Source organism: Gallus gallus, chromosome 1 (assembly GCF_016699485.2).
Source record: "Gallus gallus isolate bGalGal1 chromosome 1, bGalGal1.mat.broiler.GRCg7b, whole genome shotgun sequence".
NCBI classification, from domain to species: Eukaryota; Metazoa; Chordata; class Aves; order Galliformes; family Phasianidae; genus Gallus; species Gallus gallus.
Window position 1 is genome coordinate 175665635 of NC_052532.1, and position 27431 is coordinate 175693065.

The 27431-nt window shown below is 44.3% G+C and overlaps 1 protein-coding gene across 1 annotated transcript in view; it reads left to right on the forward strand.

The window, feature by feature from the left end:
* Positions 1–4557: 4557 nt before the first annotated feature.
* FLT1 (fms related receptor tyrosine kinase 1) overlaps positions 4558–27431 on the forward strand; it is a 103393-nt gene continuing 80519 nt past the window's right edge. Inside the window, exons 1-3 of the mRNA NM_204252.2 lie at positions 4558–4723; positions 19001–19097; positions 19460–19680. Of these exons, the coding sequence (NP_989583.2) occupies positions 4666–4723; positions 19001–19097; positions 19460–19680 (376 nt within the window). The 5' untranslated portion in view covers positions 4558–4665. The remainder of the gene's footprint in view (positions 4724–19000; positions 19098–19459; positions 19681–27431) is intronic.

Genomic DNA, 27431 nt, shown 5'->3' on the forward strand with positions numbered 1-27431 from the left:
TAGACTTTGCTTCCAGTAATAGGGACAGACTCCCTGGAATCCTGCCATGTGGACCCAAAAGGAGAGGAGTAGGTAGAGAAATGGGCAGAGGCAGAGTCACGGCAGTACAGGGCTGGGTGCAGCTGTTGCTGCAGGTATACCATAGAGACACAGTGTGAGTAGAGACCAGTGGTACAGCCTCAGTTTAAAAGCAGACTCCAGGGTCAGGAAGGGCAGACCCTCACCTCTGGCTTTCTCCCTTCTTTATTTTATCAGCAAAGGATCTGACTAAAGTTGAGTTTAGAGTTGGCTGAACTCCGAGCTCAGCCACGGAACTCCTCCAAAGGGTGATCTCTGTGTCCGAATCGGGTGCTCCAGGGCCTGCCCCAAGGGCTGCTGGAGCTCTTACTATTAGCTTCCTAACTCCCCAATGAAGTGTGAACAAACTACTGCTCATGCCAGTTGTCTAACTGTAATAAGTCTATACTATAAAAGAGAACACAGCATGAGCTCCTGTTGCTTCTACTTCCTTGCCATGGTCAGACAGCTGCCTGCTCCACCACCCTTGGAGCTGGATCCAGCTTTGGTGCAGATGGCAAGAAGTGCAGATGAAGGGGTGACACAATCAGTGCTCGGAGCTGTTGAACCCTGCTCTGAATGGTGGGTAGCAGTGCCATGAGGCTGTCCTGCAATCACTAACACCTTCCTGCAACTTTTGGCTGTCCTTGGCATAAACTTTGCCCAGATACAGAGCAAAGAGGCTGGGAAAGCCCAGCCACAGCTGTACTTTTGTCTTCACATATACTTACATACACATATTTTAGACTTTAATCCTTCTCTTTTCACAATACTGAAGAAAATGAAGTAGATTTACCTTGGTCTAAATGCAGCTTTGAATGTAGTGGCAACTCTTGTTCACTCATAATTAAACTTGACAACAACAGCTAGAATTATAATAACATTGATGGCAAATGCGATTGACCAGATAATGTGTTGGTTCAACTCTGTCTCTACCACAGGGAGAAGGAACCAGAGGGCATAAAAATAATGGTGATGGAAAAGACCTCACTGAAAAGAGTGGGGAAAAGAGCCAGAGAAAGGCTTTGGGTTGTGTGCACCTATTTCACCTGGGGTCTTGCTTCAGGCTGCAGTCCCCAATAGCTGGATCACTATAGAAAGCTCCAATATTCTTCCAGCTACCCCAGCTCACTGCGTCTCCTTTTGTGGGAAGGTGCTGTACATCCTATCCACAAAACAACCCGGGGTATGAGCAGTCCCTCACAGAAAGCAGGCAAGATATACTCTGTATTCTTTCTTACAGTGTAACTCTCTTACACTGAGCTCCAGAAACAGTTGTGCCAGTGCCAGTGAGGGACTACAGCATGGGGTGGGGGGAGGCTCCCACTAGTGGGCAGGGAGCACCGACTGAAATATCTCAATGCTTTCAGGCAGTCAACTGAAATACTCCTTTCCCTAAATTGTCAGCCCTTTTAAAAAGAAATCAGCGGGGAGCTGCAGATTGCTGGAAGACCTGCAGGGGGAGATCCAATCTGCGCCGCTTTGCCATCTTCCCCTCTTTCCCAACAGCTGGAGCTTGAGAGCATCTCCAGGACATCTCGGCTGCTCCTGCCAGGTCTCTGTGAATACAGGGACCAAACAAATAACGATGTCCTTCATCTATGCCTCTAGCCCATGTAGCCTTATCCTAAGGGCAGTCACCTGCTGTGCAGATGCCTGTGCTAATCTATAGGTAACACTCTGAGCATTGCAACCAGTACCGCGGGGAGCTATTTTGAGCACCAGCATGAATAAAAAATTGCTTCCATGACTGGAAAGAATCCGGTCAGGTAGGGAGCCTATCAGCTACCGGTGTGAGCAGCATTTTCCAGGCTCTTTTTATTTGATTTGATTTGATTTTTTTCTCAGGTCCACTTCAACTACCCACATGATTCCTCCCAAGAGACCCGGCTAAAGCTCAGGATGTTCCAAGTGCTCTGCTTCCAATGGGGAGCAGAATCCAGCGCCTCAGGATGTGTCCTAGCAACTCCACTAAGTCATATCCTGGTTGAGAGGACCCTCCACTCCACCTAGCTCTTGAAATCAGACACTCGAGAGTCAGAAAAGGCCAGCAGGGAGCAGATGAGGTTGTGCCTCAGTAAAGCATTGAGCTCTGAGAGGTCCTACGTGCTCGGGGTGGTGTCTGTGTTTCTTTGCAGCCGAAGGCGGATCGCGGCGCTGGGTTTGGCCCCTTTCCAACCGAATGCCCCGACTACTCATCTTTTCAATCTGATTTCCTGTTGCTCACTTTCTGTGTTGTTGCAGTGAGTCTCTCTAGCCAGGGAGTGGTAAGGGATGCACGCTGGGGAGCCGGTGCTTGACAACTTGATTGTCTCGGTGCCAGATGTATGGGCTGCTCAGGCAGGAGGCTTGGCACAAGCCCTCTTCCTCCAGAGCAGGGTGAAATTCATCAGCAGTACAGTGCTGCTGGGCTGCGAGCAAATGTGAAAAACTGATGATGTCTACTGCAAAGGCTGTTTCTTCTCACTCTGTCACAGCTTCTGTAGCGCTGGAGATGAATAGCCCTGAAGCAAAGATGTTTGCCTGATACATTTCAAAGAGTGCTTACTCTCAGCTTCTAAATTTGGCTGATTTCCTTTCGAGTATACAGCAATAGCCTTTTTAATAAATGCTAGAAAGGGGGAATTTTCCACCTTTCACGGCTGAAGAAAACATAACCACTGCCTAGGAGCCCCAAAGGATAAAAATTGTCATCATGTGTTCCACTTGCTTCTTAGTGTCAGACCATGGTGCTGACCTAACCAGCGCCTGAGGTTTGGATATGAAGAGCTCACACTGCCTATGGTCTGTGGCTATCTGTATGGCCATAGCACCTGAGCTACTCTGCAGAATATGTTCTCACTCTGTCCTGTCATCAGTTATACCGTAATACACAAAAGTAGGAACTGCCCCGTCCATCTATCCAGGTGCTTCAGACAAAGCGTTCAGAGACGCCTTTCATCGAGGCACAGGATTCCTACAGCATTTTTATTCTGCTTCGTGGGAATGTCCGCTGCCTCTTTCTTCCCTGTATCTCACTACTCACGTTCTCCCACTTTTCGTGTAAGCTCCATGTCTCTCTCCCCCGGCCTTTAGGACAAGGAGAGTGATGAGGGGTTATGAGCAGGTCTTCAGGTTTGCCCTCCCTGTTCCTCAGCTCCTCGGGTGGGTCAGGAGCTGAGGACATCCTTTGGAGAAGGAAGGAGGTGCGTCTTGCCAAAGCGCTGTGGCCTTTGGAGGCCATGAATGAATGCAGCTGTGATGTAGGAGGTGTGAAGAGGGTGTGGAGCTGGTGTGGTATGGCCGCAGAGCTTGTGATGGGGCCTGCATCATCTCAGACTCAGCACGTACTCAGCGCTGGGTAGGTCAGAGGCAGAGACATTCAGTTCCCTTTGCTCCGTGCACAGGAGCCCCGGCTCCTAGGGGGTCTGAGCTGTCAGGATGCCCAGTGTCCTAGTTCCTACTTCTGGCTGCGCTGCCTTCATTGAGAGGCTGTTTTCCCAGCTGCTGTCCTCTCCTCTGGAGGAGGTGACTTGTCATGAGTCATCCTCTTCGGGAAAAAACTTCTGGGTTCTTCCCCCCATGGTGCAAGCAGATGAGGGGGAAGATATCCATAACTATTTTATTTCCAAGGTCTCAGCTGGGAGCAGGAAGATTGGAGAACGCAGCCTGAAATTCTTAACTCAGGGTGTCACTTGTGAACGGGAGTCGGATAGAAGCCTGCAGGAAACGTGCTCACCGATTTTAAACTTGAAAGTTAAACAGCTCTTGAGTTAAAAACAACACCGACTTCTCATCTTTTTTGTCACACAGGATGATCTGGTGGGACGCAAAAGATCTGCGTTCTATTTGTGGCTGTTGTCACCAGCTTCCTATGGCCTTGGACCAGCCGCCTAACGTCTCGATGCGTCTCCGTTTCCTTCTCCTTAATGCGGGGGTTGATCCCATTTACCTGCCCTGTGCTGATGCTCTCGAGACTTCCTTTGTATCATAAAAATATAGGAAGAGCAGCACCGGATCAGGCCGAAGACCCAATTCTTGTGGTCCCATAGCCAGGGCGGGTTCCTGGGACATCCTTAGCTCTGGGGACACAGCTAGCAGGGCCCCTCCCTGCCTCGGACGCTCTGCGCGCTCGGGGCCGCTCTCCCAATTCCCCCGGGGCGCTCCGAGCACCGCATCTGGGCGGTGCGGGACAGTCGGGGTCTGCCGGCTGGGCTGGCAACTCCGCGGGGCCGGAGCCGGGGACGAGAGCCCCGCGGGGAGCGGTCGGTGCCCGCCGTCGGCGGGGAGGAGGCCCGGGGGGGGGCGTGCTCCCGGCGGAGGATGTGCCGGGGGCGGGAGGGGTGCGCGCTGGGGGTGGAGAAGTTATAAATCAGCGAAGCCGGGGCCGGCCGCTAATTGATGTCCGCGGGAGGTGAAGCTGGCAGGGCGGCTGGCCGCGGACACTCCCTTTCCGCGGGACGGGGAGGGCGGGGAGGGCTGCGGGGCCGCTGGATGCTGATGCCGCGCCGCTATCTCCGCCGCCGCGGGAGGAGCCCGGCACCGAGCAGAGCCCGTCGGAGCTCGGTCGGCGCCTTCGCCTCTCTGCCGTCTCCACGGAAAGAGCCCCCCGCCGCCTCGGGCAGGACCATGCCCCGCCAGCTGCTCTCAGGGACCGTGCTGCTGGGAGCCGCCTTCCTGCTCGCAGGTAGGAGTCCGCCGGCCCCCGCCGCCCCCCCGCCTGGCCCCGGGCTCCCCGCGACGCTCCCCATCGGCGGCTCTCCCCGCCGCGCCGCGGCAGCCGGTGGGCACCTTCCCGTCCGACAGCCGCCCTCCGTTCCCCGGCTGGGCGCAGAGAGGGGATGCCCGGGGATGCCGCAGCCGCTCGGCGGCGCGGGTTGTCGCGACGTCCGAACCCACGCCTCGAGGAGGAAAAACAAGCTCTGGTCGCGGGGTAGGCTGCTTTGCAGCCCGCTTTGTTTTCCAAGAGTCACTTCTGCCCGTGAGGCAGAAAGGTGCCCCCGGTGCGGGCAGGGCAGGGAGCGCAGCGCGGGTGCCTCCCGGCGGGGCAGGACGGGGCCGTCCGCATCCCGCGGGGCTGCGTGTGACGGGATGGCTCCGCTCCCGCTGCAAAACTCCGCTGTGCCTAATGGCCATGCTGTGGGGGATTGGTCGCTTCTGCTTTTCTCCCTTAGATAAATAAAGTGCCGTGATCGGGGGGAGCGTGTGCCCGCCGGGGGCCGAGTACCGCGGGAGCGGCCCCGGTACTGCGGTGCTGCCCGGAGGAAAGCTGGTGGGGCCGCGCCGCCGAGACGTTTTCCTGCTCGGGAAGTGCTGATTCATCAGCTTTGTTATAGACATATTGGTATTCTTCTATATTTCCCCCCCCATTCCCCCCCCCGGGGAGGTGTTAATTTCCCCGCGTTATTTTTTCTCTGCTGTGCCCTCCTTGACATAAGGATGGAATAGGCACATAAGGATGGAATAGGCACAGGCGTAGGATTCTCGTTGTGGATACAGGAAACACGGGTTGAAATCCTTGCCAGGCTTCCTTCACAGCTTGAGCTTGAACTTCGGTGTCCCTCTCCCACATGAGCTCCCGCGGTGCCGAGCTACGTTGGGGCATCGGCTTCCTCTTTCCTGTCGGAAAGGTTTCCCATTGTGCGAACTGCAGCAAACCCACCGTCCTGGGAGAAGGTGGACTCGGTGACTGAGGTGCTGTGAGGGACCCCGGCTCACCTTCCTGCTCCAGGCACTGTCAGGGGCGCACGCACCCCACGCCTACTCCAATGGGAAAGGCTAGGATGGCTTGGCTTGGCTTGGCTTGGCTTGGCTAGGGGAAACCCGGTGCGCTGGGTGCCGGGCAGTGGGGACGCATGCCCTGGAGTTGGCTCAATTGCAATAGGTACGGAGCTGTGCCCCTCTGCTGTGCGGCTGAATGCCTTTACAACTGGTTTGCTGGAAATTTCTTTCCTCTCTTCAAAGCATGGGAGATTTAGCACCAGCCCAGGGCTCAGACTTTGAACACATCTTCGATTTTGTTGTGTTTTCCTTCTTTCTTTTCTTAAAGAAAGCAAATCCTCACTGTGGAGGTTTGGTTGGATATCCCAGATGGGCTGGTCAAGCTGCTTCTGGGCTGGAACTGAAGCTCTCATAGGCATACAGCATTTCAGAGCTGTTGGTGAAGTGGTGGGATGTTCTGTGCTGGTCATCTCTAGGTGTTCCTTCCCATTTCACCCTCCTTCACTGCCTACTTACCTGAAACTCTCACTCAAGCTGTCCAGCACTTCCCCTTTTAAGTGTTCTTAATGGTCCACTCTTGTAATTCAGTCTCTGCAGGCGTCAGCTGAGTTTCCATTTACCGACTGGTACTGGAGAAGATTCAAAGAAAGAGTCTGTGGTTCAGGTGTTACTACTGACACCTCCATAACGAAGGGGCAGAAAGAGATCTTTAATTTGTATATGGCTATTTAATAATTCCAATTTCCCCCAGACAACGTGAATGCTAAAAGCCCTGAGAGTTTCTGTTTGAAAAAGGAGATAAAGGAAATAATGGGAATTATGTTTCTTTGAGTTGTGAATATTGAGCACTTCAGCCCTCTGGTATTTCTATGCACATTCGTATTTCAGCTATCAGAGGAAAGAAGAAAGTTTTGTCTCTGTTTTGTGCAGTACTTGCATATATTTCTTTCATAGCTTGTATGTATTTATTCCACAAACCATATTGCATACAATTATGCTAAAGACTGTATACACAATGGTCGATATGAAGACTTCAGTGCCATATTCAGGTTTAATCTCCTAGTCACAGACTTCGTATGACAATGATTTTAACCCATAGCATTTGAGAATGTAAAGGACTGAGCTTAAATCTTGAAATGATCAGGTTCTGCAGCCTGAATCAAGGATGATGTGTCTGAAATATCCAGAAACATGAGATGGATAAATCAGCTTTATTTCCAGCTGTCAGCACCTTGGCAATACCTCACAATTAGCAGCTAGAAGATAAAGAGAATATATTGCAATCTTATCTGTGGACACCACTATGCAAGCCTGAGTTATTCCAGTTGGAACTAGATCATCAACGTCTCCAGCGACCGATGGACTTTTCAATTTCATGGTCAGCTGCAAGAAATGAAGAAAGTAATTCTAGGTCATATCTAAACTGCTTTGAGGTTAATTTTGTGCAATAACTAACCTGACTTCCCCAAAAGTGCTGATCAGATTGGAGCTCGTATGTTAAGGTTTCTATTTGATTTGAGTGCTCAGCTGAAACAGCAGCACAGACGTGCAGCTCCAGTGGTCTAATGTAGGATTAGGGCTGGAAATCTCAACAGAGTGCTGAATAATGGACTTTCCCACTTCTGAATCTTTATGGAAATTGGGTTCCCTAAAACATGTCAAGCTACATTCATGTTAGGCAGAAGAGTTAGACCTTGTAGTACAACACAGGCTTTTAAAAAGTTTTATACACTGCCATGTTTTTGGGCATTCCTCAGGAAAAATGCATTTAATTACTTACTGGTGTTTTACCAGGCAGCTGCTGTGCCCACATACTCCACAGAAATCCATATTTTGTCCTCTCATAGTTGGTGTAATCCGGAGCATTTGCTTTGGGCTAAGCCAGCAAGTTCTTTATGGTTCATGCACAAGGAAATGAGTACTTGACATATGCCCTAGAAAAGAACTTCATATCTAGAATCACCCAGTACATTTAGAACCCTGAAAGGAAATTGTTCTTGGGGAGAACTGGAGATGAGTTTGGTTGTGATTTGTTGTTGTTCTTTCTTACTTTTATTTTTATTTTTATTTTTACATGTGAACAGTAACCAAGCTATTATTGTCAGATGCTACAAAGACTGAAACCAGTAGCCCTTCGCACTGTGTGGGTGTGTAGGACAAAGGGAAGTTGTCCAGATTTTCAGGACAGTTGCTGAGTCCTTACACTTTAATGTGGTCTGGAAACTTCCAGCACAAATATTTATCAAGTTGCTAGTTTTTGTGTCCGACTGAGATTGGGAAAGGAAGAGGTGCAGCAGATGAGGGCGAAGGCTTGGCATTTCAGCAATCTTTGTCCAGTGGGGCTGTGATGGTGCTTTATCAGCAAAACTGCTCCCTTGGATTCCCTAAAACTAGGGGCTGGAATTCCCATTGCAGGTCCTGAGGGAATGGAAAGCCACCCTGCTCTGAGAGCATTGCCGTGCAGCACTGTGTGCTCAGCCACCATTGCCACTTCTGCAACTGGAGGCAAACCCCTCCCATTGGGGTGACACCTTCAGCAGCAAACTGCTCCCTTCAGACATGCTTCGTCTTCGTGTCCTCCTTTGCCCCTGGCAGCCTGTTGCCTTTTTTCCCTCTATCAGTATTTGTAAGAACATGGGAAATCATTTCTATGTGTACTTTAACATGGACTCTACCCGTGGGCAGTATCTGCCTCTTTTCTCTTTGCTGTTGTGATGCACTCCTACTACATGCAGGCCACAGATGGGGAACGACCTTCCCAGCATTCCCAGCTCTAAGCAACCTGACTTCTCATCCTACCATGAGGGAGCTGCTCATCTGAAAGCTAGTTCAGGGATGGACAGGAAGGTGTGCAGACAGTCGTCTCTTACCAAGTTCAGTTTCATTGTTCTGTGGTTGGAGTCAGCACCGTATAAATCCACGTGGTTGAAAGAAGAAGTCATGTATGCAGCAAGAAGCAGTTGGAAAAGTGAAAACCAAGTGCTCACTCTGAAGCCAAACGTGGTGCAATATTATGCCCGTTATGACTGGCAGAATGACTTCAGGCCAGAGATAATCAAAACTGTAACGTATTGAGAAATACAAGGGCGTGGGAGAAAAAAGTCAAACCTGCGTGTCAGGGGTCCTGTTGCCTGAAATGAAAGTCCCGAACTATTAGGATATATGAAGGAGTTTGTACTGGGAGTGTAGACGACTATTTCTTCTGCTTTGAATCATGGTTGGTAGTTGTTTTGTTTTATGAATGGTGGTTGGAGCTGTGCCACCTTTGACATGTCAACAGTCATGGAGAGAAGGAGGATATTGCTAATGACACCTCTGTATTACTCAAGACTGTGATTGATTTTTGAAAAATAGTTGACTGATTTATTCATCTTCTACCCTAGACTATAGTTTGGTTTGTCTTAACAAAGGAGAGAAAGGCTCACATTTACAATAAGCTGGTTTTACTGTCCCTGTTGTTTTTCCATCCAACTACAATTGATTTTCACAACCAACATCGGTTTGTCTATATCCCCAGTGTTAAGTCACCCATATTCTGTACTTAGATCATAATCCAGTATGATGGGATTGACACTGGCTTCTGTTTGTGTGGTTTCAATATTTTGCTAGGTGATAGGGATACCCTTCTAGCATCCATAGATATCTGGCAGTAAGCCCTCATAAATACAGTCCCTTTTAAGTCCTATTCTGTCTTTTGGAGCTATTGCCTTGAAACAAAGTGTTCTTTGCTTCTGTAGGAGCTGGAGGTCAGGGAGGTGCTCAGGACAAAACTTTTTCCAGGATGTTTCTAGGATTTCAGTGGTTTGGAGACACTAGGGCAATAGGTTGATACTATTTCTGCTCCGTGCCCGGAAGCGGAGGTGAGTGGGCACAGTGGCCCTTGCAGAGAGGGGACCCTGAGCAGATGTCCTCCTCCTGGGAAGTTCCCTCGGGAAGCTCTGGGAACGGGACCCCCTGCTCAGTGCGTGGGGAGCGGTGAGGGAGGAGCATGAGGGTGCTTCGTGAGAGGCATTCCACAACTTCACACAGCTCGCCCCGGCGTCCTTCCTGTGGGATCCTTCTCTGCCACAGAACTTTGTTCCTTTTGTTCCCATTGTCCTTCCTCCATGGAAAAACCTCTCCTCGGGGTCACTGTGGGCCAGCAGTAAGGGAAGCGTGAGAGCTGCCATCCTGGGTCAGCTCCCAGTAGCTCCATGTTGTGTCTTCAACGGTGTCCAACCTTTAATCTCCAGAGAAGGCTCAAGAAACCTTGTGCAAAAAGCATTTACTCAGACTAATCCTTCAGAGAATATATTGGTTTGGTTTTTTTTGGTAGTATGATCTCCAATCCACCATGATTTACTAAGAGAATGTGGGTCTGAGAGCCGAGATAACCAAAATTAGCCTGCCAAAATTCAGGTGTTGTCTGTTTATGGCAAATGGATATACTACAGTGGGGTTATATTGTGTTGTATTGTGCAGTATAGAAGATTTTCTTCTTTTGCTGTGCTGGTAGGGTTTGGTGTAAAAGCCTGCCTTTGTTTCAGTCAGTGCAACAGTTCACATTCATCCTAATCATTAATAATTACAATTTTATGATATAAATCAAGTCACAGACATGCTTGCCAGATTTCTGCATGTGCACCTACCATAGACTTTGTATTTTACATGTCATTTAATTGCCAAAAAAGCCAAACATGATCTGATTTGTTCTGCTAGTACTGTCCTCACCTTGGCTGATCTACTGTCCACAAGCCCATCAAAACCAGCTGAAGCACTGACCTGTTTCATACCAGCCCTTGGTGAGAGGACTGACTTCATGATGAAGGATGGGGGGATCCCCAGTGCAGAGCCCAGAGGAATCATCAGCCAGAGGGAGCAGTCCGTCTGTAACATCAGGAAGCTCACTCTGAATATTCTTGCATTACTTTTGATTAATTTCTAATCAAAATTAAACTTCAGGGTAGAGGTGGTCGTAGAGCAAAAATGTCCTCTGTATGAACTCCCTTTTCGTACTCACCTCTCTGGTTCAAACTGTTGCATTGCATTAGTTATTTCTTCATTTCCACCATTTATAGCTGTTTTATAGGTTACACCAGGATGGTTAGAAAGCTGGGTTCCAACTATGTCTTTTTTTCCTTGGAGAGTTTTGGGACAGCATCAAAAATAAGACCCAGCAGCTTCAAGTCTTATTTAACTTAGTTCTGAATTTATTCCTGGGTGCAGAGCTTAATGAACAATATGGTCTCAAATGGATTTGGTAGGGCCATTTTGCTGGCTGAGCTGGCACATTATTGGCAGCTAGGCCATTTGCTTTCTGAGGCATTGATTTGAATCACTCATCCAGTTCAATCCTACTATATCGCTTAATTTCTCTTGTCAGGAAATCTGTAACAAATCTTAAGTATCAAGTTGGTAAAGAAATGTAATTTGATAAGGAAAAGAAAAAATAATTTACTCCCTTAATACCTGATTATAGGAATTCGAAATGAACTGTGTTTTTAATGTACTTTCTTTGCCTTTATGTTGTATCAGTACTTTTCAACCGTGCTAGTTAATGGAAAGACTGGCATGTGCTTACAATGGAGGTGTTTGTAATGGTTTTTAATAGTTCAGAATGGAGGCATTAGGCTACACCTTTGGATTCCCATTTTCAATTCTACATACTCAATGGGAAAAAGTTTGCCACCATGGCTGATTTTGCTTCTTCTCTGTTAATAGCTTTCTCATTACATAGCCAATGAAACAAGCATTGTTGCCCTGCTAGATGGTGGCAATGGTTCTCATTTCAGATACAAAGTTTCCAGATGCAATAAATTTTGGATGAATGAAAGAGGAAACTAAGGTTTTGTGTTTTTTTCCACTCAGGTTCCCCTAATGCTGAATTCCAAAATTAATTTTTAACTGGCCTTGTGTAAAGTGCCCAGGCCTAACAGTCACATGGTGACCTTAGGGTGAACAGGACACAAAGTTTGATGAAATGGTGATCTGAGTGCCTTTGAGCAGACATTGCCTGGGCACAATGCATTGAGCTGTTTCGCCTTGGCCATCCTTGTGGCTTTCCAGCTGCCTGGGTATGACAGGAAGTTGTGGTGTTTTCAAATGGTCGTAACTGGTATCACACTTATTTCATATAACCAACTGTGATTTCAGCTTGTTAAATTTCCAAATCTACCTTTCTTAATATCTAAATGGACAACTAAAAATGAATGGCTTTATCACGAGCATCTTAAATCACTGAGCTGTGCCTTACTTTGCTGGAAAAAAAATACTGGAAAAATATTGGGCAAATGAGTGGCAAATATTAGGGAAATATGTGTGTTTACATCTATGGCTATTGACCATATTGGCCCAGTAGTGCATCCTGCTCAGATGAGTTAATGAAGCACTATCAAGATTGTATTTGCTCTATTTTTAGGCACTTGGTGTCATGCCCTGTCTCTGCAGCATCTAATCTTGTATCAGCATGTTTACGCATCTATGCACAGAAAGTGCATACGCATAGTAAATAAACTCTTATCTCTTGCTCCAAGATGCACATACTGGTTCAAATAATAGGCACACATCATTTTGTGTTGGTGGAGACCTTTCTCAGGCAGTAATGAGTCCATCTGCCCTGCTGACATTTTTAATTCCAGGATATGGAGTCAGGGTCAAGGCATTTTAGCCTGCATAGGACTCTCCAGTCTACAGATATAAACCTTATTCTTTTCAGGCTCCATTATGATGCAGTGTCACACAGAAGCCCAGCTCTCTCACCCATTAACCTATGCATTTTACTGGCTGACTGCTGCATCCCAATGGCACCTTAAATTCTTAAATTACAGTTGAGATTCATCTGCTTCAAGCGTTTGATCCAGAAATCACTGGGCATGTGCTCTGCAGAGCATCAGACCTGATAATTGGAATGCCCCTTCTGAACCTGAAAGGGATAAATCAATGAACAGATGATTTTCATGAATCAGTGTGTTTTGTAAGTGAATAGCTTCAAACAGTTTTCTTGATCTTGAAAGCAAATGAGAGCACTCTTCAGTCACAGCAGAGAAGTGTACAAGGGGCAGATCCACAGAGAAGTGAGACAGATTGAAGCACTTATCCTGCCCACAGTGTGCTCCTGCTTGCCAGCACGCACAGTGCCTCTCCTTGCACCAAGCAAACAGGAAACAGGGACAAAGCCACCTCATGGCCCACGGGCCTATGTCTGTTAACCCTTGCAACTCCCTGCAGCCCTTGATGATCCTGCAAAGTTCTGCTTGGATCAAAATAAGGGTTATGTTTTGGTGCTTTGGACTGGGAGCTTGCTCAGCTGGAGACCGTGTCAGGGTCAGCTGGCACTGTAGGCCTCCCTGCACGCCCCATGGCAGATAAACTCTCATAGTTCCTCTTCTGCTAAGTTTAGTTGTTGGGGTTGGATTTGCTTCAGAAATGTGATGTGCAAGCAGGTGTGTGAAGGACTGTGAGGCTTCCTTTGGACCAGAGGCCTAGGTGGCATCTGACAGACCTGAGGTACTGCTGAAGCCTCAGGGTGGCTCATGGCTTGTAGGTGTTTTCTGGAGGCTGTACCTGAGCACGGACAATGGAGAGTGTGTTTTCACCTCTGGGTGTGGGAGCAAGGGTGTGCTGCCTGTGTCCAAGCTCCAGAGACCCCAGCAGAGCACATGGGATGGGGCTGTTGCTGCCATTGGGAGGCACAAGCAGCTGCAACCAGCAGTCACAGAAGTGAAAGGCTCCATCAACAACTATTTACAAGGGTGGATAGTGATAGGACAAGGGGGAATGGTTTTAAACTGAGACAGGGGAGTTTTAGGTTAGATATTAGCAGGAAGTTTTCCAGTGCTTCACCACAGAGGGTGTGAACAGGAACAGGTTGCCCAAGGAGGTTGTGCACCCCCATCCCTGGAGGCATTCAAGGCCAGGCTGGATGTGGCTCTGGGCAGCCTGGTCTGGTGGTTGGCGATCAGGAGGGGGGTTGAAACTACGTGATCATCGTGGTCCTTTTCAACCCAGGCCATTCTATGATTCATTACATGGGGTGATGTCTTCTCTTCTTGTCCTGTAGAAAAGAAAGCTAGACTTTCACATTTGAGGCACAAAAATAATCTTTTTTTTTTTTTTTTTTTTTTTTTCCAGTCACCAATTAAGTTTTTGATACAATTCAGCCTAGAGACATTTTTTTGTCTTATAAATGCAAGTACTGAAGCTGGTGGGAATTTCAGTGTTGATTAAGCTATGGGGAACTGTTGGTCAGTCATCATTCTCGTTATGATAGGACGTTAACCACAGCTTTAAATAGCTCTTTGGAGTTAATAAGAAGTTCCTTTTTCTCCTTCTCATATGTTTTAAATAGAGTGATTTGGCATAATGATAGAAACAAAGTTCTTATTCATAGATACAACTGTCTGACCAAAAAAAAACCCAACCAACCAAACAAAAAAAAAAACGTATTTGCCCTCCTCTGAAGTACCTTTAGAAGAGATGATGATATGGCAGCTTACAAGGAGAACTTTGAAATAAGGAAAGCTCCCACTATCCCAGATTTTACAAAACAAAGTAAAGCCATACACCCCATATGAGATTCACTTGTGGCTGTGTTCTGGTTAAGCTGCTGCAGGTCATTCAACTCGTTTCACTGGAAATGCACTGAAGGTCAACCCTCTGAGTGCTCCCAAGCATTCTGGCCAGATTCTACAATTGTCTACTCATTGCACATGTGTAGGTGTCCCCATTCCCTTCAATGGGATGACTCACAAGGAAATGGTCATAAGCAAGAGTAAAGTCCCAGGCTGCATTTGATCTGAATGACCTGCAACTTAAGGAGCACGGAGAGGTGAAGACCCGATTAAGATACCATGTGCATTCCATTTCCAGTTCATGACTGTCTCATGCAAAATACATTTTTGCAGAATGTGTTTGAATCAGGAGGAGATGATATTTGGTGGTAAAAATCACAAAGGATTGGTTATGTTTAACCAGCTTTAACACACGTGCAAATCCAATGATGACTGAAACAATTACTTCTTGATGGATAACTTTATTGCTCACAGATGGCACTTTAAACCCAGAAGGTCAGATTCTTTATATACACTGAAGCTGCAAAGATAAACGGAACATTCTTTTTAACCTCTCATTGTGCAGGTGAAAACAGATTAGTCAACGTGTTCAGGATAATTGTGGTGGCTGGAGGATCACTTAGCCTCAAATTATGGAAAGGATGTTGAAGACCACCAAGCCTGTTCACGTCAGGGCAGTTTCTAATAACTTCTAATATAGTTTGCTTCTTTGAACTAAGGCATAGAATTATCTTTTGAGTTTACTTTCTTTAGTCTAAAGTAACAGAAATTCCAAGTCCATAAAAAGAAAATTTAAAAGTAGGGCTGGAAAAATTAGATTAGCAATAATCCAGTATATGATCCTGATTTTGAGTTTAGTGAATCTGTTCTTTTAAGAGAAACTGAAATTTATCCAAAATCAGTGGAAGGTTGATCATGTATGCGTAGTTACTTGGATGTCTGTAGAACTGAACTCACATATCATATTGGAAAATATATGCAGGTTCAGCTATTTTATCTTTTTTGTTTAATTACTCGTAGTCTGTGTTTTTGGTTAACAAATGATTCAGAGTTCTGTTCATTCAGAAAGAGCATTGCTTTCTTGCAAGGCAGAAAATAGTTGAGCAAAGCTCATTCTTTTGTTTCTTTGCAAATTATAGATTGCACCCTCTGCTTTCACTAAGAAAAAATTCCTTCCATAATTAATTTTAGACAGACAGACTAACTTCTGCAGTCTAAATTGACATTTGCTTGTTAATTAAGCCATCATATTGGCTGACTCTCGCACACATCTGTAATAAGCCTTCCAAACCAAATAGAATATGCAGGAAAATCACCCCTTTCCTTATGAGGAGAGATTCCTCAGTTATCAGGATTCATTAGTTCTCTTGTTGTCAGTTGAAAAGAAGTTGCACCCCCCAATGTAGGTCAGTGTGAGGGTAGGTTGCTGCTGGTCGCCTAGTGACAGGCATAATGATAAGTGAATGTGTCCTGTTGAGCCATGACCCTTCAGAAAAGACGGTGTCAAGTAAAATGCCCAGAGAAGGTACAGAGAAGGCATAATCCACTTCTAAATATTGACAGTGGGAATTTCCTTGCTATTCTCCTTTCCTTGTCTTTTCTAGTAAACATGTCAAACTCCATTGTGTTTGTACTTTGCATCAGTTTTGGAGCATTTAAAAATGTAACAAAACTAATGACCCATAAGTAGATAGGATGTCCAATTAAGCTATTTTTTCTTCAGACTGAGCATCTCTGCTGGTAAAAGTATTGTCCTGTGTTGGTCAGAAATGTCATCTTTTTCTTCAGCTTTTTGTTAGTAGAAAGCTGAATTAATGAATACATAAAAAATCTGATTTATGATACCAAACATACTGATACTAGGTCTTGAATATTAATGTGATTTAATACTGGAGTTGTGTCTGAAATGTACTTGGAATCAGTGGTGTAACTGGCATACATCAATGGAAGCAAAGTTAGACAAAAAGTAAGCACTCCTTAAGATCGTACCCATAATATTTACAAATACTGTGGTGTATTTTAGAGACACGTAGTATGTGTAAGAGGGCAAAGGCTTCAATATGTACCTGGCATATCCGGCTTTCTTTTTTGCCTAAAGGGCAAGGGTGAAAAGATTATTACTTTTTCTTTTCATTTGATTTTAATAACTCCAAAGCCATGTGCTACCAAGCTGTCATGTTCTGTGTGCTTAATTTAAGACAAATCTTGAGATTTGTATGTGGGAGTCTTTTCTTATATCTACATAGAGCTACCAAGATAAAAGTTTGTAACCTTTATGGTGCTTTCTTGCCCTTCACCTTTGGCAGACTTGGAAAACAACAGCAGCCCCCATTCCCAGGTCCGGTCTCCTGGTCTTGGCATGGGTCAGGCGAAAGCATGCTGCTGCTGGATGCCTTTGCTGCTGGCAGGGTGCTTCCTGCAGTGCTGAGCAAAGCCCTGCACCCAGCTTGGAGCATCTCATCCTCTGATACTAGGATGATGAGAGAAATACAGGTCTTATCTCAAGTTCTCAGCATTTAGCTTCAGCGACGTTATTTCAGAGCTGAAAGTCAGTAGACTCAAAGGCTGCATGTGCCTACAAGAGACTACCCCATAAAAGCACGGTGTGCTATTTGGAAGACCCACCATTTCAGTGTTGCGATCCTTAAATGGAAGGTGAGGAAAATGTACGCCTGCAAGATACCGCATAACAAATTGCTTCTTTTTTCTGTATCCTTTCTTTTTCTCCTGCTAACAGCTGGAAGAATGTATTCATTTGTAGGGCAAGGTCTGATTTTTCTAGACAAATCTTGGAAGAAGTCTGTGTATTTGTACTGTATCACCATTCAAATTTCTGGTAACACTTGTGGTAAAGTCCTGAAAACTTCTCTTTGTTCTGAAAACTTGTTATGCCCTTGCTTGAAGCCTGTTCAAGTGGGCTATAACTTAGTTTATCTTTATATTTAAGAGTACACTTTAAATTTTCTTTTGAACAGAGATGGATATTAGTATGTGCAGGAACACCACTACAGCCACAGCAACAGTAGGAAATACTTACTGACAAATGGAGAACAGCTGGCACTTGCAGGAAAAGCTAAACAAGAGCAAATGAAGGCAGCACTTCCTTAGCTTTTGTACAAAATACTTGTACTTTTAGCATTACTCCCCAAAAGTGGAGACTTGCCTTCAAGGCCTTTCTCAGACTGAAAGAGGTCCCATCCTCAGATGTGTAACTGCTGAGTAAAAGTTGCTGAATTTGGAGCATCCAGTTGAACAGAGTTTGTACATTCAATATTTAGTTGCCAAACTCAGCTAGAGTCGTTGCCTTATAGTTCCTTCTACAGTCAGTGGAAGATTGGCTTTCCCAGTGGTCATTCACAACAGCCACATGGAACTCACCTATTTCTTCTGTGTGTGATACACACGGCTGTTGGTATTTGGTTGTGGTAGAAACCTCTTACAAGGGTTTGAAGTAGCTAAACTCAAGATACACTTGACTGAGTTCTGGAGGAAAATCTGCAGTGCCCCTTGTTTACACAGCCCTGCTTCTCTCACGTGTTGAAAATTAAATATTTTCTCTTGGAGTGAAGTGAGCTGGGGTACTCTCTGATCTTCTCTCACAACACTGAAGTCTTCACAAATTGCAGTCACGTCCAGGTTTAGACTTGAACTGATTTTAAATCTGGCAAAATATTTATGTTCCTTGCTTCTGGAACACTTTGCTGTTAGTGCGAGGCAGTAGGATCAGGGACTGCTTCTTTGCCTGGCCATGCAATTCTCTGCTTGCCATGAAAGTTTTTGTGGCAATAGTCTATTATGGTGCAAAGATACAGCATTACACCTCCCTGACACTTGTTGGCTTAATGCACAAGAAGGTCCTGTAATCCTCTGTTCTTCTGACCATGAAGCTTTTCCATTGACTTTCTAAAAGCTGCCATCACACAACTTGCAAGAAACCTGCTAGGATGTTTTCAAGCACCCCAAGCCACCCCATGCTATACTGATACCCAGGAATGCAGGGCTTCACTCATCACACCGGAATGGTCTGGCCAAGACGGGAGCTTTGTTGGCACATTCACTTTCTCAGCAAGCAGCAAGTCTGGTACTTTTTCTTAAAATTTGCTGTAGAGCTGTCCAGTTGTCTTTTGGCTCCACTTTACCTAACGAAGCCTGCAGCGAGTGAGGGACTGTAGTGTGACAGCGCTGTGACCTTCAGAGACAGGAAGGGAAGGTCCTAAATCCCCTTTGCCTTCTTCCAAAGCAGTCTCAGCTTTACAGTGAGGTGTTTGAGTGAGAGTTCGGGATCTCAGAGGTCAATGTCTGGTAGTGGCCAACTATTCAAGAGGCTGCCATTGCAGCATTTCCTAAGGAAACACAGCCAGCAGTGCTGGAGGACACACTTCCCTGCTTCATTGTGCAGCCCCAGGGTCCTGAGCTTTCTTCGCAGTTCGCTCAATGAACAACTTGAGAATAAAATGGTTGACCAAATCTTGCGCTGCTTCCATGTCTTCTTTCTTTCCTGAGTAATTCTTTCTGGGAAGGATGCAAGTCTTGAGTCAGAGCAGCATGATTTTGTCCAGAGGAAAGGAGTATGTGTGGTGAGGGAGGCACTGCCTTTGCTTTGCTTTCTCCTTCCAGTATAGCATCCTAAATGTGAGTGGACTTGGAGCTGGATGATTTGTCATTGCTAATGCCTTTCTTCTTTGGTTTTCTAGGATCGACTTCAGGATCAAAATTGAAAGTTCCTGTGCTGAGCGTGAATGGCAGACAGCACGTCGTTCAAGCAGGCCAGACTTTAAATCTCACATGCAGGTAACCAGCTGAGCTGGCTTATCGTAATTTGGCTGGGAGTTCATATACCTGATACTTTTTTTTTCTTCTTTTTCCTTCTTTCCTTCTTTCTTTCTTTCTTTCTTACTTTCTTTGGTAGCTGAAATTAAAAAAAAAAGAAAAAGAAAAAAAAAGAAACCTTATGGTGTGGGGAAAGGTGGGGAGTGTGAACTTCAATGGCAATTGTTTAGTAGTTCTTTGTTGTTTCTGTTGTTGTTTTTGGAAAACAAGATAAAAGAGAACCCCAGAAATAGCCTAATATAATAAAACAGAAAGCTCGGGAACTGGAGCTGTATCACTGCAGCCCAACATAATTGTTTCTGCTTCCTTATCTGTATTTGCAGGGGGGAAATGCTTCATTCATGGTCTTTGCCTGAAGCTCTAAGTAAGGACAGCAAAAGGCTGAATGTAACTAAGTATGCCTGTGGAAGGAACGGGACACAGTTCTGCAGCACTCTGACCTTGAGCAGAACTCAAGCAAATGACACTGGAAGATATAGCTGCAGATACCCAACAAGTCCAGTGAAAAAGAAGAGGGAATCTATAGTCTACGTATTTATCAATGGTAAGACCGTGGGCTTTTTTAATGCTTCTTAGTACTTTATTTTTTTCAGTGCAGCAAAATGGATAAAAAAATGCATATCAGCTATGTTTAAATAGTAGGATTTTGAATTATATTTTCAGCTTCACAAATGTCATGATAATTTACTGATTTATGTATAAAATCTGATTTGTCAGAGCTTCCAAAAATGGGTTTTATTAATTAAGATAAAATGAAGAAAGAAAAATACCAAAGCCAACCAGACCCCTGGAGTAACTCGAGCTCCGCATGAAGGTACACTAAAAGTGAATTTGTGAAATCATGTCTTAATGAGAGGATGACTGACGAAAACCATTTATCTGGTGCAATGTCCACTTTAACCTGCCTAAGACTGTACATTTCTAGACAGAAAGATGCCAAAGCTGTCTTTCTAGATCACTGAATTTTCTCACGCTACAGAAAATGAAGATTTGCATGCAAGTCACATTCAGAAAAGTGCTCTGCAGTTCATGTTACGCCAGTTGTAAAAATCTAGAATAATTGGATTCAAAATAAATACAGAATTGTGTCCAGCAAACAAGTATTGTGCAATATATGGGAAATGCTGGAATTAGGTCAGCTAGGCTATAACAGAAATTGCTTTCTGATCCTGTCTTCTTCCAGGATATTAATCAGACACTTCTCAAGACAGCTGAATTCAAAATGAAAAACAGTAAAAGAAGAAATTATAAAACTTTTAGCTTTATCATTATATTATATATTTTAGTTTTTCGTAATTTTTAAAACAAAAAGTTAACAGATTACTACGAGGTATCAGGATTCACAGATTTTGGAAGCCTGAGTTAGAGAGAATGTGCAACTGGAACTTTTCCAAATGATGTGTCTGCTGCTTCTAATGAGTTCACATCAGAGTGAATTAGCCTTTGTTTTCAGTCTGTGACACAAGGAGTGTGACTGATGCTATGGAAAATCAGAACCGAATGGACTGCTCACTACAGTGACAGAAAATAAGATAGTTCTCCCCATCATTGTGTGTTGCCTTACTGATAATTAGTGAATAATTCATACTGTTCATCCAGCTCTGTTTCATCTGGAATACGCTGTAGTATTTTCCTCACCCGACTACTTACCTGTAATTCACTGGGTATCCAACGACAGATGCATCAAAAAAGGCATGGTGAAAGTAGAAGGTTATTCTTTTAGCAATCAACATTTGCTCCTGCCTAGGAAAATTTACAGTTTTCTCGGATGATTTCTTTGAGTTTCCCACCATGGGACCTCCTTGAACCTCCTGCCTTCAACCTTAACTTTAGTTGAGATCTACCCACAATCCTCTCCATTTACGATGTGAGAAGAGCAAGGACAGTTGTGACCATGACTGTGAACCTCTCTGCTAACCGACTTTATATTATATGAGTTTCCTTCATGTTCTCATTGTCTCCTTTCTGTTTGACATGTTAATTTTTCTGGATTCTGAATTATTAGAAATTGAAGACACAGTTGGTCATCCTAAGTCTTCACTGCTTCCTGAGCTGTGAGTGGCTTCCTTGCACCCAAAAGAGAACCTCAATTAGATACATGTGAATCAGTTAATCTGCCTAATTCACGTGTCAGAAGACAAGTATGTCATTAAATAAATAGTTTTTGGACAACCCCTGGGCTCCCTCCAAAAATCTGTTAAAGATAAAGCAGAAGGCCTGAGTGCCATAGTTATTTTGATTTTTTTTTTTCAAGAGTGGCTATTAAGCACTGACATTGCCATTGAGATTCCTTTAGGCTGTACTTTCATCCTTCCTTTCCTGCCCAAAAACAGTAAAATGTAGAAGGGACTATCCTGTAGCAAGCTTTAGACATCTTTGGCATCTTAGTTTTTGGAATTTGACAAAACTTTTGGTTGAAAGACAATTTCTTAACACTTAAATGTTGATTGTGTCTCACAAAGTATATATCTGAGTTTGGTAATTTACTGATGACAAAGGAGGCTGCAAGCTAACTGCTCATGTAATGACTGTTAAAAGACCCACTCTGCCCCAAGGTGAGGAAAGGTACTATTTCAGGGAGAAATGTTGAGCAAATTGAAAAGAAACAAGACTCTTCCTACCAAAAGTAACCCTGTCTAATCAGTGTTGCATTAGCACTGGAAAGAAAATAAGGAATCACTTAATATAAGTTAACGTTTCTGTAAGCAAACATGAAATTCAATTACCTGAGTTGAGCGGCAGAGCAAAGAGGATAGTGAAATGCTGTTAAGACTATCTTTATTGTGTTTAGTTTTATTTTAAAGAAGATTTTGGATGCCTAGGAAATAAACATTTGTAAAGTCAGGTCCCTCCTAGGTTAGTATTGTTTCCTGTGGCAGGACGTTGTGTCAGTCCATTTCCCATATTAGCTCCATGTGGATCCCCAAGGTGCCTGTTTCCCATGTTTTAGCATGCTGCAGATGAGAACAAATAGTTGCTATTTACAAACACAGGGTCCAAATCAGGAAAGCTGATATTGTTTGTACAGGAAGTCATCACTGATTGTTTTAACAATGTTATTCATTTCCGTAATTAGAGTGATACTGAAAATCAACTGGATTAAGGGGAAAAAAAAAAAAAAAAAGAAACAGTAGATCCAGTAAATCCTTTTGTTCAGGAATGAGAACGATGTGCTACAGCAGAAGGTGAGCTTCTGCAGACAAAAATGAGATGCGAGATGATGAGAAGGAAACTGCAAATCCCACATGTCTTGGGATGTACTAACACATATCTGAAGTGATGAAATGCAGCGTTTGGGTGTGCAAGAACCAGCAGGCTGGTGACATTTTGCTCAGGAGCTTGTCCTGACACCACCCTGCTTTCAGCTGGAGAGGTCACTACTGAGTTGCACAGTGGAGTGAGTGCTGCAGCAACCCTTGACCACACACAGCTCAGGAATTGAAGCATCAGGCAAGGGAAATGAAGCTTCTCAAGAGCCTTGGATTTTGTTCTAAGAAAGCTGATATCCTGACTTCCACCACGAGCCATGGGAAAGGTCCAAAATGAAACATAAGCCTCTGTGACAATTTCTCCACTGTGCTGATCCCAAAACTGCTCCTATCTTTGTTTTCTTGAACAATTGCAATCTGTAAATGAAATGGAAAGACTTGTAATGAGTTCTCACTGTATACACTGGAGTAAGACACGGGCAGTTTTCTACTTGGAAAGTGACTATTGTAAAAAAGACAGTTAAAAAACCCCAGACTAGGAGCAGGCTATTTTGAAACCTACACAGATGTCCCCAAGGACGTGGCTAAAGGCTTTTCTTTCTGTCTGCCTTCATTCCCGTAGTTCCAAGACACTCTTCTCCAGTCATTGAAGCTCATTCTTTTTCTTTCTTTTTCAAATTTTTCCAGTCCTCTTCATTCTTTACTCTCATCTCTTTCTTCCTTTGCCTTTGGTCACCCGTTCCCATGATGTAACAGAGAAAAGCAAGTAAGTTCAATTACATTGATACAGCAAGTTTAGATTGCTGCAGGAATTTGGACAAAATTTGATTCAAGTTTAATTGTTGCTACTTCCTGTGATGAAGATAGCTTTAGCAATTAATATACAAGAACAATGTTTTCATTCTACTGCAGCAGAGGATTTTTAAGTGAAGTCGTACTTGACTTCAGATATTAGCCCATCACTTAGTCACAGTTCTTCTCCTCCTTTTCTCTCCTCACACTCCCACTGTGCATGTTTCTGGCCACATACTTTTCCTTGCAAAGACATTTACTGATACTTCAGTCGAGCACCACTTAAAATATTCTGTTTTAAAATCACACCTCTGTACTAGGTTAGTTGTCTATTCTGTTTCTGTGCTTAATAGAGAGAAAAAAAAGTACTTTCTGATACATGTTTCTCGTCACTGACATGATGAAGGATCTTGAGGATAATCCTAGGTGGGATGTTTTCCTATGAGAGGATTTCAGTCAAATGAGGCAAATCAGAGCTGGATAACAAAAGGTCCTGAGAGCTATGCTTGTACTTACCGATGACTGGAATATCAAACATGTCCACTAATTTTGGATATTTGACTTCAGATGAGTCTCAATTTGGACAGCCGAAAATGAAGGGCTTTAACATTATTGAATGCTTCAAAATATAAGACTCTGAAGTACCAAAATATCTGGGATTTTGAGTGCCTTTTCAAGCTCTAGAATTGCATCCCGCCACAGCAGAGCATGTCCTGTCTCTCTGGGAGATCCAGTTGTTGACTGCTAGCTGGATCCAGCTCCGTGGATTTAACATTTAGGTTGAGTAGATCGACTCCTGAAACCCCAAAAGTTGTACATTGCAGAACGGGGTGGGGGGGGGGGGGGGGGGGGGGCATCACAATAGCTCCCCGAGAGGGTCTCTAAGATGAGAAGCTTCAAAGTCAGAATAACTCAGATGGAAACAGCAGCAAGACAAAATACCTTGAATGTTAACATTAAAGAAGAACATCTTTTTCTTTTTCCTTCTTCAGAAGTAATGTACCTATAAAACAACCTGCTGCTGTTGAAACTTGTGCTTTTTCTTTCTTTGCTTTTGGCACAGTTCTAACATATGAGCAGTACTTTCCGGCTTATACTGTCAGAGTCAGTGATATGATAGCACCTCTGTTATGAAAAGGAAACTAGTTGGGATTAAACTGCGCTACATCTGTACTGAGCACATAGACATATTTTTAGTGACTAATGAGGTTCCTGTTAGAAAACTGAGCTTTCTCGGACTCACCTATCTAAATTACCACTAATACCTATACATCTATAGTGTCATTGTGTCTACATGGACTTCACACTGTGCTTCACTGTGTTGAACAGAGGAGTTTCAGGAGCTTTGGCAGCATCAAATGGGGCACACTCAGCTCTCTGAGGTCTCACTTCCTCACCAGGGCTTATGGCTGCCACTGAAATGGAAATCCATTTTCATGATGATCCATCGTGAGGGAGGGATATAACTGAAAAAAAGATCTAATGACCAATGGCCTTTCTAGAATTAACTTTCTGAACATGGTAATTACTGCAGTGTAAATTTCCTGGTTAAAGTGGATGAGAGTATTTTTGTGTAAGTACTGCAGTCACTTTTTAAGTGTGTTATGGACCTATGTTGATGAAAGCATAGTGTAACTAGCCCCATAGGAAAACAAACTCTGCCTAGAGATTACTGCAATTATGCTAGCAACGCTTTGTGTCTGAATGTGTTCCAGATATAAAGTATTCCCTTCCTTTTTCTTTTTATTTCTTTTCTTGATTTCTATGTTTATTAATTCATAGCCCATGATCTCCCTCCTTCAAGTTTTAGAATTTTACAGTTTAAGGCAAGGCAAGAGTAGAAAAGGCCATATTATAGAAAGGCACTGCGCTTCCCATATTTATCCACATACAGAATGGGATTTCTTTTTCTTAAGGATCATAATCAACTACATGTGAGTAGATTAAGTAGATGCCTTTCCTAGAGCATGACTAATCTCAGCCTCAAACAGATGTCTAGAACAGGTCAGGTGAGGTCAGTCCCCATTCCAGAACCGAACCACGACTGGTTTGGCCATGTAGCTCAGAGAGGGGTGTCTATATTTGAGATGTGTAAATGAGGTGAGATCCACTCCCAGTCTGAAAAAGTTCTTGAATTACATTGAACAACTCTATTGATGCAGTCAGGATAGCTACAGCTAGTCAAGGTAAATCCCAAGAAAGGAAAAGGAGAACTTAGTAACTGGACGATTAGTGAAGTTCATGAGCCTATACTTTTGTGAATATGCATGAGTGAAAAAGATTGTTATGCAAATGTGAGGAGACTTGGTTCTTTTGGCCTGGAAAAAAACATTAATGATGAGCTAGGTGTAAGTATGTATTTTGGAAGGACAAACTTTCAGATTCCAAGGAGCTCAGACTCCTGCAGAGAGTTTTCTTCTTGCAAATGTGTGAGCACTCTGACTTACATAGCTCAGATTATTAAAAACAAAACAAAGACAGGCACAGTTGCTGAAGCATGTGAAAATAAAGAACCTCACCATCTTTTCTGAATCTGACATTTCAGTGTTGGCTAAATTGGTTGCTTGTGCAAACCCCGTGAATAGCCTAGACAGGTTAGTGATGTCAGACATAATATTGCTTGTATTAAGCTTCTTATCAACTTTGTATCTGGCTGCCAACCAGCTTTGTAAAAAGCTATTTATATTCTTTAACAATATAGCAAGTGACCTTCAGATTTCATGATTTCATGACTGTTCATTGTGGCTTCATGTTGATTGTAAGTGAGAGGTATTGTAAGGAACACAGTCAAACCACTACACAGTCATTAATTACAGGCACCATTGAAAATATAAAGTGACATTTAAAGCAACCTTTAGCATACATAAAGATTTTGGCTATCCATCCTTCACTTTGCTACCCTTGCAAGCAACTCTGAAGCGAAACAAACGAACAAAACCTCAAACATCAAGATCAACTCACTTAGTTGTATTCCAGACCCCAATGGAGTTGAATGTGGAACTCAGAAGTAGTCTTTAAGACTGGTTGATCCATGATGTTCCTTTTCATAGAATCACTGGGATTAGAAAAGACCATCAAGTCCAACTGCCAACCCATCATCACCATGCCCACTAAACCACATCCTTCAGTGCCACATCTACTCATTTCTTGAACACCTCCAGGGATGGTGACTCCACCACTTCCCTGGGCAGACTATTTTATGTTTGGAGTTTTCAGAACCTCAAAGTATGTGGAGCTGGCTCAGAATAACACTGGCAGGAGTTTAGGTCATCCCAGATATGCTCCCAGCCAACTCCCAAGGAAGGGGAAATATGGCATTTACCTCCCTGCAGGAAGGAATTGGGAGGAAATGTAGTGGTAGCCACTGGCTCTAGATAAAGATGTGATGGGAGGGAAAGAAGAAAAAAAAAGCAAGATGTGCTATTATATAAGTGAGAGAAGGAACTCCATGTCATTGGTGTACTCTGTTCAGGAGCTGTGGGTTCAGCTCTGCCTGCTCCATGCTGGGAGACCCTGCAGCAGGTCCTGTCTTAAAGTACTGAGTATCCCCTAATGGCCATTAAGACGGAAGGAGAATAAAATCAAAGGTAATCAGGAAAAGCCTCCACACTCATTATGAAAACAAAACTGTGCTAGGAAACATGATGTGTATTCCTTTTAATCAAAAGCAGGAAGGCATTTGGAGCACTTGGGGCCATCAATTGCCCTCCGGCCCATGGCGGAAGTCCCAGTGATGTCAATGGGAGCTCTGCACGCGAATCATAGGGCATGGAGTCGGCTTCTGGTGTCCCTGTGCCTTGGCATGCCACTGCAGGAACTTACCGGGGAAGGCTGTCACCAAGCTTTGAAGCTTACCTAGAGGAGCCAGGGCATTCTGTTGACTTTAATACAGCACTTCATTGACTTCTCCAAATGTGAATGTGCGTTGCTATTGGAAAAGGGAAAAAAAAAGCCTAAACATGGTGTTTTGTGCTCATTTCCTGTCCCTGATTTTGGATGGACAGGAATCCTGCGAGGTCTAAACTGCACAGCCCCCATGGCCTCTCTGTTGGCATCAGTCAGTGGTGACACTATGTCTGCAGACAGCACCGCTAATCTCCAGAGCAGCTCTTCCTCACTCTTGGAATGATCTGGAGATTATCATACAGGAAAGTACTTTGCAGAGCTTGCTGGTTTGGAGCTGGAGCTCTTGATTTTATGACAAAGACGAACAAGTCTTTGGGGAGCAGTAAATCTTTTTCTGTTGATGTTAAGGGACAGGTGACCTCTTCCATGGCTGTGACCCATGAAAAAA